This window comes from Syngnathus leptorhynchus, chromosome 7 (genome assembly GCF_054491065.1).
Source record: "Syngnathus leptorhynchus isolate UIUO chromosome 7, UIUO_Slep, whole genome shotgun sequence".
Taxonomy (NCBI): Eukaryota; Metazoa; Chordata; class Actinopteri; order Syngnathiformes; family Syngnathidae; genus Syngnathus; species Syngnathus leptorhynchus.
The window spans coordinates 10674697-10691170 of record NC_141201.1 but is presented as its reverse complement, the minus strand read 5'-3'; the positions used below and the strand labels follow the sequence as shown (position 1 = coordinate 10691170).

General features: G+C 39.5%; 1 protein-coding gene and 1 long non-coding RNA gene across 9 annotated transcripts in view; one reads left to right on the top strand and one right to left on the bottom strand.

Annotated features, from left to right (window-relative positions):
- The window catches only part of elna (elastin a), a 38790-nt gene that overhangs the window by 20600 nt on the left and 1716 nt on the right, over positions 1–16474 (bottom strand). For 7 of the 8 annotated variants that reach the window (XM_085916519.1, XM_085916514.1, XM_085916516.1 and 4 more), the window contains exons 2-5: positions 10346–10405; positions 9805–9852; positions 8902–8997; positions 8715–8741 (exon numbers count right to left, since the gene is read on the bottom strand). In XM_085916519.1, coding sequence (XP_085772645.1) covers positions 8715–8741; positions 8902–8997; positions 9805–9852; positions 10346–10405 — 231 coding nt within the window. The remainder of the gene's footprint in view (positions 1–8714; positions 8742–8901; positions 8998–9804; positions 9853–10345; positions 10406–16474) is intronic. The other variant, XM_085916515.1, reaches the window with a different exon arrangement.
- On the top strand, positions 348–15087 carry LOC147054715 (uncharacterized). The gene is made up of 3 exons (XR_015066704.1): positions 348–504; positions 8912–9009; positions 14514–15087. It is a non-coding gene; the product is annotated as an uncharacterized LOC147054715 (long non-coding RNA).

The following is a 16474-nucleotide window of genomic DNA, read 5'->3' as shown; positions in this document are numbered from 1 at the left end:
CACATTGCGTGAGACACGAGCGCTTCCCTCGCCTTCCCTTTCCTCCCTTCTCCTGTGACCTCCAATTGTCCTAGTCACTTCCAGGTTTCCTTTGCTGTCACTTATCTGCCCCCAAATGTGAGACGCAGGTTCGGATACATCTTGAATTAATTATATGTTCACACACTACTGCATATTTTGTCTCTTTACTCGATAGTGTGAGTTTGCCGACTTGGGCAGATTTCCTCCTATTGTGTTTTAAGATATTTTTTCCATGGAGTCATGACGCTATGACAGCTTCCAAAAGTTACTATTTGTTGCCATAAGTGAGTAATAAAGTGGACTTTTTTGTGGAGATACGAGTGATACATTCGGGTTTCTCAAACTTCAGCTCAGCCGATGGGATGTAACAAAATATGTAACATTTAGTTTACAATTTTCAGATCCAGGGTTAAAGACAGAAGTCTGGCCTTACAGTGTGGAGTTTTATTCTAGCAATGCTTATTCAATGGCTTCCAACAAACAGTAAGTGTGAAAGTTTCTAGTTGCGAGTTGCGCTACTGTGCTGTTGTGCGATTTCGTCTGAGGTATAACTCTGCTAACAGCTTCATATAAAAATATTCCTGCTCTGCTTTAATTACCTCCACAAACTAGTTTATTTTGTTGACTTGTTTATTAGTCTGTCTGGTTGCAGAACTTCCAAAGGTAACTGTTCTCTCTGCTGCCTTGCATGGCAAAACATTAAAATCGGGAGGGAATAATATGACTAATACACTTGAGGTCATTGCAAAGTGCTGCTACTTCTCACACACACACTGGGAAAGACTCACTTCCCACAACAAACATCCGTACTTTGACTGAGCCACATACACGGCACTTTCACACTTTAATTGAGCAATAACACTGTCAGGGATAATGTATATGATTAATTCAAATTATTTTTGGCAAGGCATGAGAAAATACAATTCTAATGTGTGTCAGTGAATTTCAATATTTTCTGCTGAATAAAGAGCAGTCATTTCAGAGTAGGGTTTCATAGCACACTTGTGCATTGTGAGACATCATCAGGGGTGCTGAGGGAAATTATCCAATTTCACTTGATTCTTTTACTTTTGCTTTAGGCTTTTTCCATTAGGGGTAATTCTATCTAATTGAACTGAACATTTGTATTTATTAATTACAAATTTATATTTGGGACAGGCAGAAAAATGCAATCTTCTATTCAATGGCAGAAGGCACGAATGACCTGTTTCCATTTATACAATAGATTCAATTCTGGTTTCATACAAGCAGAGCAGCTTTCTGTTCAAATGATGAGGCAAGAATTGCGCACTGAGTAAGCCAGTTTGGGAATAAATTAAGAGATCATTATTTCAATATTAATTCTTTTTGCGACATTTGCTTGGTGGAGTGCTGTGAGAATTTTTGAATATAAAATGGGAGCCTTGGCGCCATAGCAGTTGGGAAACACAGGTCTACAGAACAAGAATTTGATTTTCCACTCAGCAGTGTTGTCATTCCATCTGTGGTGACAGTTGTTGTTCCTGTTTGGATTTGAAACTGTACTAATTTGTAAACCTCGCATTACACCATTATCCATTGAGTCAATGATGTCATTGTTTACACTTCAAGTCATACAAAGCCCACAGCAGCAGACCGTACGCTTTCAACCACACCAGAGAGTTGGGCCCTTTCCTGGTTTTTGTTAGAACTGAGAGGATCTGCTACTCTTTATCCACTTTAAAGGAATGTCCTAGCTGCTCTGCCAACTCGGAGCCCCTGAACATGTCTGAGGAGTGTCTACAATTCAGTGCTCATCAACCATTTGAGCTTGGCATACAAACTTGCATCATGTTCAACAAAGGCATTCGGAAAAGGCAGAAACACATTGCAAGCATTAGATTATGGAACATTGGAGGAGAAACATCACAGATCGGAGCAGCCAGCCCAGAAAAGATTAATTGTACAAACTATGATTTGGGTTAGAACTCTTGTCAAAATGCGAAGCCTGGAGGCATGGTATGTATAATTTTACAGCCAAGTGTGTTTCCTCTCCCAGATGGTCCACATGTGCATCTGACTGTCATTGCAATGAATACTTTTCCGACAAGTCAGGGTTGAAGAAAGAGACCAATGTTGGACAGGTCGGCTGCTAACATGGACATTGAAACAGTGACGCTGGATGCACAGGCTCCAAAGTATTTTCCAAGTTCTTGCATCATAGGAAAAATTGCGAACACGGTGCAGCCAGCCATCTGTTGCATGTCACTGCTGAAATCAGTGGGAAGAGAATACTAAGTGAAAGAATTTAAAGGAATATGACACCTTGATAGGCTGCGGAAGGTGAAAAGATCCTAAACCTGTTAAGCTTTTTAAAAGCTGAGGAATCGATGGAAACATGCGAGATACCATTGTGAGCACTGGGAGTTTTGTCTCAGCTGTGCCAGCAGATAGACTCAATCCACCCATCTATTCAGGAGCTTGGAGCCAATCCCAACTGACTTGGGGGTGAAAGGCAGACAAGTTGTACTGGTCACTCCTCAATTGCAGCGAATCGAGGGGCACCAAGTACAAACAAATCTGAAGTGCACAAAAATAGCTATTTGAACCTTTTTTTTTTTTTTTATGCATGTGCATTAGACAACATTCAGCTATACTCTGCCTCGTTTAGCTCAGTTACTATGCAGAAGAAGAATATAATAGCCCGAAGCCTCAAACATGTATTTTAAGTGCTCAGTTTGAAAAATTACTTTGGAATAAATTAAAAATTAGAGTACTAATAGGATTTATATTTTCAGCTGCCCATGTGCAATGTGCAACTACGGTTGCTGTAGACAATGGAACGGTCCACTAAACTGTAAACCTTGGCCAGAGTCCCATGGCTTTGTGTACATTTTTGTCATCTAAATATTTGCCTTAATTTGCATTTTGCCTTTGTAGTTCATAACACTCATTTAAAAATCAAAAGGTCCAATAGTTTTGACTGGGGAATTCAGCCAGTTGTGGGTTTTAATTTACGATTTAAAAAAGCAGAAAGGAGAGGAAAAGCAAAACAAAACTCCATCTGTGTCTAAACAACCCAGGGACAATATTGCCAGATGGACAAGGACAGAGGTTCATACTCCAGATTTACTGGAAAACAAAAGCTGGAAGATTCACTGACTTTGCCAAAGAATAGCTCATCAATTCACACAGAGTAGATCAGGCTGAGATGTGTAGCATGCAAAAGTGATTAGTCACAAACAAAATCCAATAAAAGACACAACTTAATGTTTATTCTTTTGCAATTCCAATACTTCTTCGCAATATTGGCGAAGATTATGGAGATGCGAACAAAATCTGATTACCGTAAATTTCGGACTATAAGCCGCGACTTTTTTCCCAAATTTGGAACCTTGCGGTTTGTAGTCCGATGCGGCTTTTTTCCCGTGATTTATGTGATGACTTGATCACTTTTATACACTCGTAAAAAGGCTGTGGACCGCTGTTGTGCAGCGCCGCTTTGCTAGGCGGAGGGATATGTGACACGGTCACGGGGGAGAAAAGTGGTGTGTTGATCACATGTCCATCCGCCAGGCAAATAGTGCGGTATAATTCACACAAAGAAGAGACAGAACGAGATCAAGACGGACATTACTGAAAGGAAGCTTATATATGTGCATGAATAAAATGAACATGAACAGACACTCATTATGGAAAATGCTAGAAGAAATGCATAAAAGCGACAACGAAAGAGAGACTGAGAAAGTGTGTGGCCAAGGATATTTAACGCTATTCCAATCGGACACTGAGGAGGAAGACTTTGATGGTTTCAGTGCACAGGAGGAAGATGAAAACAGCTCTTTTAATGGCTCTTTGTTTATTTTTACTGGCAGGCTGTGTTTGGAAAGAAATGTTAAGGTATGTTATTAAAACTTTAAAAAGGCTTTCTGTGTACTGTCTTTCTTTGGAAATAACTCGCGTGCACACTTCCGTGTTGCTGCGGTACTACTGCTGCGTCACAGGCAGCGTTTAGAAAGACATGTTGAAGTATGTTATTCAAACTTTAAAAAGGCTTTCTGTGTACTGTCTTTCTTTGTAAATAACTCGTGCGCACGTGCGGTTTATAAGCCGGTGTGTCTTATAGAAGAAAAAAAACAAAGTATCCCCATATTTTAGCTGGTGCGGCCTATAGTCCGGTGCACCTTATAGTCCGAAAATTACGGTACATCACTCAAGAAAACCTTTTAGGAAACATCTTTTGATACGAGAACAAAGAAGCTATGCTGACTGTGTGCTGTTTTTGGAACCTGATAAATGGAAAAATTACAGAAACATTTGGACAGTAAATTCACTAATTTCCTTGTACTATATTGTCTTTTAAACTCCATGAAAAATCCAATAAAAGTAGTTCAAGGCGGATTGATGTAATATTAATATAAGGTACAAAATACTGCACGAGAGTCTGTGCTTGACATTCCGATTAGTGGCTCAGTACTGCTTAAGTCAAATCCTAGAACTCTGTTTTATGTCCTCAACATAATTCACTATAGATGTGTCTCTATGAGCAGATGTGCTGACAAATTATGAGCCCTGTGAGGATCAAGAAGAAATTTGGGCAACGTAAGATGTCAGTCAGATGCATTCACATGTGCACAGGTCTGAGATGCACTAATGAAAAACATTCAAGGGGACTTGCATCCTGGCCAAGACCATTTTTTGGCACAATATTCCGCAGTTCATCTCTAGCCGGCTGTTTTTTTGCAAGGGGATTGTGTGCAAGTGTTGTGGAATGTGATCTGATCATTTCATTTGGTTTGCTGTACCTGTGAATGAGCTCCAAAGCATAATTTGAGCTTTGACAAAAGGAGTAAATTTCAATTTTGAGTGACATTGCCAGAAAAGCAACTATTTATTATTAATTAATTATTGTGGTTGACATCTGCAGACGTAAAGCTGCAACGGTTCACGTATGCAGTTTTTCTGTCCTTGCCACTTCTCATTATCCTTGCTTTCAGGCTTCCTATTCCTTTTCCACGCTGTTCCTGTCCTCATCATACTTCTTTCAAGAATTTATCTTGATATGAGCCAGTAGGTTCAGTAATTCAAACAGGTGCTCTGGAACAAAATTCACAGAATGACGCTCACAACGATTTGAGGACAGTAGTACAGTTCAAACTGTGTTGACTACTCTATTTGATTTGAGCCATCTACAGTATAAACTCAGCAGGGAAGTCTGAAATGAAACAGATTCCAGATGTAACAACTCATGCCATTTTTGACCTGATGTTTTGTGACATTGCATTGCTCTAGCCAGCATTTACACAACAAAAGTCATAAAAGACTGCCTTTCCACTTGTCATGAACTGCCACATCGTATAGATATCAGCGACAGCAAAAAATGGGGAATTGTAAGTGTAAATGGGCTAACAATGTTAGAATCTAAAAATTGACTTGGAGATCAGAGATTCAAAAAACTGAAATTATCACAATACAGAACTAAAATATACAAATTGGAAATGTGCCATTGAGGCATTGTTCTTGAGCAACATGCTTGTTACATGAACTAAAGAACACTGGAACACTAGTAATCCTACTGAAAGGGCCCAATCAGGGATTCCTGACAATTTGGATCAAAGATGACTGTAACCACTGAAAATAATCCAATTTAACTCATGATTAGAGGTGACAGTGCATATGCCTGCTAACACTGGAGTCTTCCACTAAAGGTCAGTCTGATTATGTCACACAATTTCCTGTCTTTACAGTATCTTCTTTTTATTTATTTATTTATTTATTTATTTATTTATTTATTTATTGCAAAAAAAAATATATAATAATAATAATCCTATTACCTCATCTCACTGCTTGAAACAGACAAGAGTGTTGCAACTGCCAAATTCTGGGCGATTACAACATCAAGTATTGAATCCACCTTTGAAAGTACACAGGACAGATGATGGCGTATAGTTGCTGCTCATCAAAAGAAGATTTCCTCCCGGGTCAAAGCTGTGTGACATTTACAAGGTTTTGCATGCAGCTATGTTAAAATTCTCATGCTGGCTCACTCCACCAGCTGTTGCCCTGCATAATAGTCCAGGTCAAACATGGAGCTTGCCAGTGGAATGCAGCGTCACTGTTGTTAAATATAACCCCAAAAAAATGATTGGAGCGTTTCTCAAAGTGCACAGGTACAGTATGTCAGTGTTTCATCACTGATTGCAAATGTTTCTACAAAGCCTGCCATTCATGAAAGTACAAAAAATAGCAAATCCCTTAGGAATTGCAAGTGTTGTTGCATGCCAAACTGTGAGAACAGTTACTAAGCTACAATGGCAATTGCAGTGGTCAAGTTATCAAAACATGATCCATCCAGTTATCCTCATTTGGGTCAGAGGTGAGCTGGAGCCTATCCCAGGTAACTTTAGTGCCAGTCCATCACATATAAGGGACATATAGCCAAACCATCTTTCACACCTACGGACAATTTGGTCTTCAATAAAGATAACCATGCATTTTTGGAATGAATAAAGAAAAATCAAATAAACCAAACAAGCACATGTAGAACATGCAAACTCCAGACAGGAATGCTGTAGCTGAGATTCTAACTTCAGAGCTTTAAGGCAGACATGCAAACTACTATCCCTTAATGTTAAAGTCTCAATGATCGTCACACACATCTGGGTGTGGTGAAATTTGTCCTCTGGATTTAACCCATCCCCGTGTGATTCTGATCCATCCCCTGGGGGAGAGGGGAGCAGTGAGCAGCAGTGCCACACTCGGGAATCATTTGGTGATCTAAAACCCCAATTCCAAACCTTAATGCTGAGTGCCAAGCAGGGAGGCAATGGGTCCCATTTTCATAGTCTTTGGTATGACCCGCCCGGGGTTTGAACCCACAACCTTCCAGTCTCAGGGGGGACACTCTACCATTAGGCCACTGAGCTGGTCAATGCAACACAAAGTGATGCAATACCTGTCTTTTATTTGCTATGCATTAAACAGCTGCAAACTGAAAAGCAACACAATATATCTCGAGTTTCAAATCAAAGACTAACAACAATAACAAGATAATAAAAACCAAAATCAGACCTGGAAAGTGCCCATTTTATTTGAAGAACAATGTAAACGATCCAGGGCCAGCAATGTTTTTTATCTGACAACAAATGAACAATGTAAATAATCTGGGGTCAGCAATGATCTCTATCTGACAACAAATCTAAGTACATTTTGGTCCCTGTGACTTTGTTTTACTGCTTCGTGACTTCAAGGCATAACAGCAAGCAACCTATGATGCAGTGTTTTCAATAACAACGTTTTTTTTTTGTAACAATGAAATCAAAGTGTACCTAGACGCTCGTTGAACATGCAATTGTAACAAAGTGTCACGTGCTAGTTGACTGTGGACGAGTGGTGGGGTGCACTGGTCACAGCTGTTTTAATAAATAATGGTTACATTAGTTTTACTGTTCCATGTAAAAAAAAAAAAAATCACGTTAGTTGACTAAGACTATTTCAGTTAGTGATCTCACTGGAAAAACAAGTTAAAAGTTGAACAAGGTCACAGAACAGCTAGTTGACTGAATGTTCTACTGAAAATCAGCTATAAGAGCTGTTAGCATTTGAGGGGATGACATCAGCACAATTTGACTGAATATGTATGAAATGTTATGCATTTTAGTTGTCATCACACTAACGGTAGCATGACCTAAAGGTATGAAAAGTCTTGGCCAATACCTTCCATATAATCCCTGCCAAAATCAACTTCCATGTAATACAGCACTGGAAATGAGGTCATTTCCAAAAAAGCGGCGGCCCTGCCAATCTCGGTTGAGGACAGAGGTGTGGCACTCCAGAGGGGCCATTCTGTTATCAGGCCTGTACGACATTGCTTGCTTCCTTATCTGTCCGAACACATAGAGGTATGCTCAGATTGTATCAGTAAGTGCTTGCGGAAATCAAACGACGGCCAAAAGTCGCTGAAAAAGCTACCGGTGAAGTGTAGACAAAAATATTTATTGTACATTACTGGAGAAAAGGGCTGTGGCAAATTTCAACTCTGAAGTTTCCAGATATTGTCGGTAAAAAAAACATTGTCAGTCCTCTGGCACCATTGTTCAACAGGCGTGGATGCTCACTTATGCTTTACTAATCATCATTCACTAATGCAACAGCATGACAATTTATGTAACGCCTCACCTAATCAAAATTCCTAGAACCTTCAAACTAATGTAAACCTGCAACACTGGGTGACAATCAATGCACTGTAAGAGAGTCGAGAAAACTCCCACTCAACCAAAGTACAATAAATAAAGCTTTTAGACTCAGTTATATGGTCAGTAAAGAACATCACATACAGGTTGTAAGTCACTTGCCCAAATATTAAAATCTCACACCAAGGTTCTCTTGGTTCTCTAAACACACAACATAAGGTGCCAGTGCATGAACTAATGAGAGCCAAACAAAAGACCTGTATCACGATTTTATGAGTTACAATAGTAATGCTCACTCTTGGAATAACATTTATTCACTTATGTTTACTGTTATCTTTAGTCTTGTCTTTTAATAATGTGACGCCCTCATGGAATGCAATATGGGAGACAAAATATAAGAAAGGAGAAAAAACAAAGATTTGCTCAAATATAAAAGATGTTAAGAATTCTTAACATCGTACGAGCATATTGAATCTCAGATTGCGCCAGTGTACCTAATATTGTATTCTGTGCATCTTTGCTCCATTAATTGTTTAAGCTTACCTGGTTTAGGTCCTTTTCCACCTTGTCCTACAATATGTTAAAAAATGCAGTTAATACTTTGGCCTATTTACTTAACAACTCCGTAAAGTGAAGATTAGAATAAGTTAAGATGAATCGTATTGACACTAACTTTTCATGAGCACTGGCAACAGATTATTGCTAATTAATGAATGTTTTTTTTTCCTACCTGCTCCAAGTCCTCCAATACCAAATCCAGTCTGGCCAACACCTCCTGGCACCAGACCTCCCGGGACACCGCCTTGCCCTCCACCTCCATAACCACCTAAATGACAAGGTCGAACAGACACCGAGCTCTCTGTAGTCAGTACTTCTAACATCATGTCATTCTTCTTATTTTGTACTTTGAGAAAAACTGTGCGTGCGGCCTTAATTAGGCTTATTAACATTTGTGGTTGCGCTATTCATTTCTTTCACAATATCCTATCAAAAATAATTATTCTCTGCTTGTACATTACACAGGATCCAATTTGTTTCTCCAGACTTGACCTCAATGAAACTGTTTTGGTCGGAAACTGAACTTCCAAACAGGAATCCAGCTTTGTTTCTGTGTGGATGTGGGTTTTTTTCCTCATCACATCTGTTCTATTTAACATTGTGGGTTCAAAAACAAGCTTCAGCAATAAGCTTCTTAGATTTTGCTGCACCTGAGCCACATAACTTGCTCGATACCACAAATGTGTGAAATTAGCAAGACATCCATCTGAGGCAATTGCATTAGCTAGATGGAAGACAGTGGTCTTCAGATAACATCACATACTCCTTGAGAAGGAATAAGCATCTTATTTTCTTATCATGTATGATGTTATCCTGCAGCATCAAACCACTCAGGGATTAAAACCACACTGCCGACATCTTTGATCTTTGAGGTGACAATATGAACCACGATGGTACTGTGCAGCCAATAATATTATTCACTTCAACGTTTGTCAAGGTGCTGCTTCTCATATAATACGTTCAAAAAAAGTAACCATGAAAATATATATTTCTTCAGAATTGGGTTCAAATATGAAACCAAACATGAAATCAAACTTCTGAAGGAGAAAATGCATAAATGTTTTATTTCACTCACCTCCTGCTTTAGCTGGTTTATAGCCGGCGGGCACTCCTCCCGTAGACCCTTTTAAATCAAATGTTATATATTTGAGATATGCATCGTCTGCATGTAAAATGTAACGAACAAATACGGTTTATGGTTAATTTCTGTTTGTCGGGACAGACTTTCAGAACTTGATCATCCATATACTTTTACTATTGTCAAGAATGTCAAGTACAAACAGATGTCACAATGTGTGGCCAGTGCAGTTATCAGTCCAAAAAAGTGCACTGGCAGAGTGTAATTGTAAACGGTTTATCATGAGAGGGAAAAATGAGTTTTTGTGGCTTTGCAGGGCCATATCTCACATGGCCAAACCATTTCCATTAAACTATACGTCTATATTACATTTAATTGAGTTGTACTTCACTTTCATGCTTTATTAAATTCTTTTTTTTTAATATGTATGCGTCAGCGTGGTAAAACGTCTGACCTGCAGCAGCGGCATGGTTTAGCTGCCATGAGTTATAGCTGGTGTAGTTTATGATTCTAAAGTAGACTTGGAAGCTTTTGTTACCTGGAAAGTATCCAGTTCCTGGTCCAGTGCCTATGCCCGCATCAGGTGGTACATACACGCCTGCAACACACAGAAGGATAGCAAAGGTCAATTTCGGTCACCTCCGAGTGTTTGATAGCAACGATTGAAACATTTCATTGCAAAACTGGAAACGGTACATCTGACCATTCAATGACCCCATTCATTATACACGCATATCCCCAAATGCATTTATCATGTTTGACTCAGACATTAAAATGAAGTTTATCTCAGGTCATGCACTGTGAGGGGCTTACATTAAAAATGAACAGCTCAAGTAAGGATCAAGATAAAAAGGTTTGTATCGAAATGAGACAACATTCAGGAGATAATGTTAGTTTTCATTTAGATGAGGTATTGCATTTGGAAGAGTCAATTTCAGAGAGTTTCACAGTCGACCCCGTCACCCCCCACCTGCGGCACCCCTGGCCTCCTTTCTCATCTGATTCCTTTGAGGGTCAGGGGAAAACAACACGACTAAAAGAATAGGAGAATGGAAAAAAAAAAAGTTTGCTTTTTGTTATGGGACTGCGAAGGACAAAATCCAAAGGGACTGGTGAGCTCAGGCCTATGTTACAATGTTCAATGTTGTGAGGAAGAAAGCTGGTTTGTATCACCACAAACATAACACAACGCAGAGAGTTGTGCTGCGCGGAAAAGTGATTTTGTTTAATGGTCCTTAACATGCGCTAGGAGGCCAATTAATTAAAAGCACATGTCAAAGGCACTTGTGTGTTCATTAATGCAAACTGTGTGAACGCCGTGCTTTGTGCTTCGTGTGCATGACCGGGGGCGTGCAAGAACATTACAAGGCATTAGTGTCTGAAAATGTATGACATAAGCCACTGAAAAGTGCCAGAAGAAAAGTCCAAAAATGTAAACACGATCCAAGGCACTGCAGAGGGCTTTCCATAATAAGTTTTGAAGTAGTTAATGTTTCTGCCATAATAACATCAATATTCTTTTTATTCTTACAGCTGAGGTTAGGAGAAAAATGTGAGCACTTGAGACAATCATTGAAGTGGCTAATATATAAAAGGAGTGGTGTGAAGGAACTAGAACACTAACTGAAAATTATTATTATAAAGATTGTTTGTTACAGCTGATGACGTTATACTTCTGTCTAGGCACTACAATGAGTGCACATAAAAAGGTGGTCAAAAGTTTGGATACACTTTCTCATAGTTTTACTGAGAAATGTATGTGTATAGTACAAATTACTTGTATTTTATAGTACAATTTATATGAACAATTTGACAAAATTACCTTATTTCAACAATCACATGCACTTATAGGCCACGGGTTAGGCACACCTATATGCAATTTAAGCAGTTTAAAAAAGCCGTATCACATTCTGCTTTTGCAAGGACAATCAGTTTGATGTAATGAAAATATTTAAAAAAAAGTCTCAACATGGTGAGCAGTGATGCTCTACTCTAAAAATGAAAACTATAACAATAAAATTTGATGAACATCTGAAAATCATTATTTTAAAGGCAGGATTTTTTATGCAGCTGTTGTAGCTAGATCAGGAATGGGCAAGACTGAGTGGACGCCCCAAAATGCTGATGAACATTCAACTTAGGTCATATGTGTATGTTTTCCATGGAAAAAAAATGGGGTTAAAAAATACTGGAAAATCTGGGTAAAATACAAAATATAAAAACAAACATTTTGTCATATTTAGAAGTGTCATACAGCTGCTATGCATAGAGATGTTGCACTGACGACAAGTTTTGGCCCCATTAAGGTTGATCATCCCTGGTTAACATTTTTCAGATGTTTCTAAAGTTTTGGTGGTGTATGTGTGGCTAGTGCGTGTGTACGTGTTCCACTGCCACCGTGACAGATGTGTCAGGTGCAGGTACCACCCAACCGGGGTGGAGAGGTTGTTCCGTCGTCACACAATCAGAAGGATTTCCTGTCTGGGCTTTGCTCGTGAGGAAAGAGGGAATGCCCCAGTTTTCCTCCAGTTATGAGCTACGGTGCCAATATCAGAGGGCACCGAGTCCACCGTCTACCGCCATTGAACCTAATCTGCATAAGAATGTAATATATGAGCAATCAGCTCTTTCATCGTTGCATTGCTCAAGAATTATTCAAGAGATGTCTTGGAACGTTAGTGCTGCTGAAACGAATAATGTTGGGGAAAAACAATTGAACCACTTAAGACAAAATTCCCACAAGTGATCTTATCTAGAAGTTATTGTAGGGTTGTAAGGGCCATGTGTTACTCATGTGCTTTTGGGTCAGGCTGCCCTTAAAAATCTTGGTGATCATCTTATAAGGCTAAGTATTTGTTGTTCCAGGGTTGTTTGATGAATTCTTTTCTAAAAAACTAGACCGCTGTAAACTAATCTAAATTGTTTTTTTCCAAGATTGAAAAATTGCCCAGAATAACACAACATCGAGATTGCAATGATTATTTGATTATTCTATTTTCTCTGACGTTTATCCCGAATAAGGTCGCGGTCAACTGGTTTCGATCACAGATGACTTAAAAACAACTGAGGAAAGAGTGTTTTACTCGACTTTGCAGGTACCTGAGGTGTGTTCTGCAGTATTTTGGGTCCACATGATGAATGACTAGCAAAGGGGTTAGGAAATTATAAGTCACAACTTGCTTTGTTTTGGAATGAAGTCACAGCAATGACACGTTTTTTCCGTAGTTCCTCCCATGTTAATGACAGTTTTCACAATTGCTCTCTGTGACCTTTAAGAGTGCAATTTTTGCTTCATTTAAATAAAAAACAAAGTAGTGAGTGTAATGGGCTACTTCCACCACCCTGTGCTGCGGTTGTGCAATAACTGCTCATGTATTAAATAGCTCAAAGAGCTGATGGAATTGTTTGCATATTGCTTCAAAAAAAGTAGAGAAAACACATGCGCATTGCTCACACGGGCGACCTCACAAAAGTTAATGACTGCATTCTTTCTAATTGTTTCGGCCAAATCGATGCATAAACAGTAAACCCATGTTATTAGGAAAACTAACACCTGTCACTTGATGTATGCAGCCTGTTTACAGATTCCAAATAAAATGTTTTAACTCCAAAAAGATTTTGGACAATATTCATTCTGATTCAAAACTCCAGTCTCATAATGGAATAATTTAACTCAAATATCTAAAAGCTGAGCAACTGCAGTTGTATAAACTGTGTGAATCCTGGCAGCCTTATATTAGGAAGCATGTGACATCTGTCCTGTGCTGCTATCTTGTCACCTCTTCTACTGCCTCTTGGGTGAAGATGGGTGATGGTGTGAGGAACATGTAATCTTCCAAAAATGTACGCACTCATCTTATCGTAACACTTTAACCTGAGCCAACATTCTGACAGAGGATCTCTATAGGCCACACGCTGGAAAAGTGGATGTCATGGTGATTTGTGTTGGTTCACACGGTCCTAATTGAACCTGAAGGGGGACACTTTTGATCCTGCGTTCACACAGTAGGTCTTTATATTCAATTCCAATTTATTAGCGACAGTGGACGTACTGGTCGAAATTCTCTTCTAAATTCTGTCACCAAACTGTGTGCTGGGAACGTGTAAAAGAAAAACATGCAGCATGGTGTATCACAGTCTGCCAAATTCACAAACACAGTAAACTAGATAAGTCCCGGCACGGAAATGCAGATGGGCCAGTTTTTACGCCGAGCGCACAGGCAGTGTAAAAAATTATAAACAGAGCCCAATAACTACATATAATAAACGATAATGCACTATGACAACAGCTCAGTCCAAAGCACCGGCTTGAACCCTGCGACACCTTTCACAGTAGTCATGGCGGTAAGAAAATCTATTTGCCATAACGTTAATGGCCTCTGGCGACTACTGTAATCATTTCAGCCAGAGGACATTAGCTTTAATGTAAAACTGAATACTCTGGATAAAATTGTCAAATCCACCAGGACTTACCCAGTACAGAACTAGTGCCAAGCAGAAATAAATGTTCTTAGCAGTTCTTTCACAAGAGCCAAGCCAAGTCAAGCCAAGCCATTCAAGGCTTTTAAGCAGGCTCCTGGCCACAGGAGTGAAGTCACAGAGCCGCTACACGTCATCAAACTGAAATGCCTTTGTAAATGCAGCACTTGAAGGCAGAAGAGAGAAACCAGTTTTGTGATCTTTGATAATGGTTTCTCTGATTGCAGAGTGGACCTGATGTGCACTGTGATCCCAGTGCATCACTTGGATCCAATAAGTTGTGGCCGCCTCTCACGCAAGCCAAAATTGGATTGAGACCTGGATTCAAAAGTCTCTATCAATAAAGCCTGAAGCACTGCTGACCTTGGGAATCAAGATTTGGGAATTAACCAAAAGCCCTGAGCTAATGTTGGAATCCCTCACATTTTTCAAGGATATGCTGTACAATCTGCAGTGATTGGTTCAAATGAGCCAAAGCAACTTCCAGTAGTGTGAAACTGGCCCAATTGCAATTAGGATTGTGAAACTCCCATTGTCCCTTATGTAAACTGAATTGTGGCAAGCACACTTTGTGTCCATCATTAAACGGTCCAGAAACTATAGTTTGTCCCCACTAAACGTGAACTCGAGAAATGCATTTTGCTCACTCGTCAGTAAGACAACTCAGTTTTATGGAATCTGTTTAAATAGTTCAACTTTCTGTTTGAGACTGGACTGGAAGAATTAAAAAGTTAATTGGTCTGTTTGTTTTCAATTGTCTTGCCAAATCTACCTGATACTTTGTATTTGTGATCCAAATAAATATTGTATTCCATCCCACCATCTGGTTTTCTAACAAGACAGTGGGCATATTTATTAACAAATCCTTTCCCAGTTGTTTCCCAGGGGATCATAAATCATTTACACTTGTTGACGGAAAACATTCAGACGTGCTTTTGGCTCAATCATAATTCAAGCAAGTGCAGGACTCTGAACACATAAAACAAGTCCAATAGAGTGCTAATAATGTTCATGTTATTCATAGATACTTGACCCTAGGACTAGGCTCAGTGATCCCCGCCCCCATTAGTTTTAGTGCACACACAGATGGAGTTGGTTTGAGAGCATTATGATGTTATGGGTGGATTTAATAAGGACTTTGAATACGTTCGGCCAATACTGATAATTACAGCTCTTTGACCTGCTCCATAGTATGATGTGAAACCCATGTAAGAATCAAAGCAGCCATCTTGTAAGAAAAAGATACTTTATCTGGATTAATCTTGTTCTTTTAGTCTAACAATTTAATCCCTCTACATCTGAAATGTCACGTTGACCCCCCAAAAAAGGGCAAGCATTCAGAGAGCCTGAACCTCTGTCAAGGAAGCTGTGTTTCCGCATAATCCTTACAATCCAGTTGGGAAAGGGAGGGACCACCAGAATTCTGCGTGAAAAATGCTTGATGATTGATGACCTCTAAATTTAATAGTTCCTCTATTGGCACACGTTTCATACCTCCACTGAGATGAGTGGAAAAAAAACATCCAGCTAAGAGCCGCCGTTGAAATATGGCATTTGCGCACATGCATGCAATGTATTTTGGTTTGGACGATGGTGTGCTTAGTTTAGATGTGATGTGACTGTTTTTCATTGGTGGGCTGACAGACAGAAAGCTCAAGCAAATCAAAGTGGCGTAAAAAGGGATGAAAAGTAAACTCAAACTGAGTGAGAGTGGGAGGAAAGGCATGCACGCACAATGTCTTTCTGTGTCTGAAACAGATAAGCTGTAAATCAAACGGCTCTTGAAATGAACTCTTTCAAATGGCATGTTTTTACTTGGCGCTGGGGATTCTTGGTGGAACCTTGGCACATTCAACCTGTCAATGAGGACACACATATTCTCCTCGTGTCCACCTGGCTGAGGACACATTGTCTTAGCCACAGCGACATACATGGGCTGGGCTACAAGTATTGCCTGCAAATGTGTATGTTTGATACCATTGATGATGTTTAGTTTATAACAAAAATGTGGATTCAAACAAGAATATTGGCAACTACTGAAGAAAGTACTGCATAGTATGTAACAGCATGCGGGGCAGCTGTTGCTTCTGTTTAGCATCAAATCGGTGATAAAACAGTCAGCTGGGACTTGCGATACAAAGAGCACCAAGAGAAATAGCAGCCACAAGTAGTATTTGTGTTTGTGAAT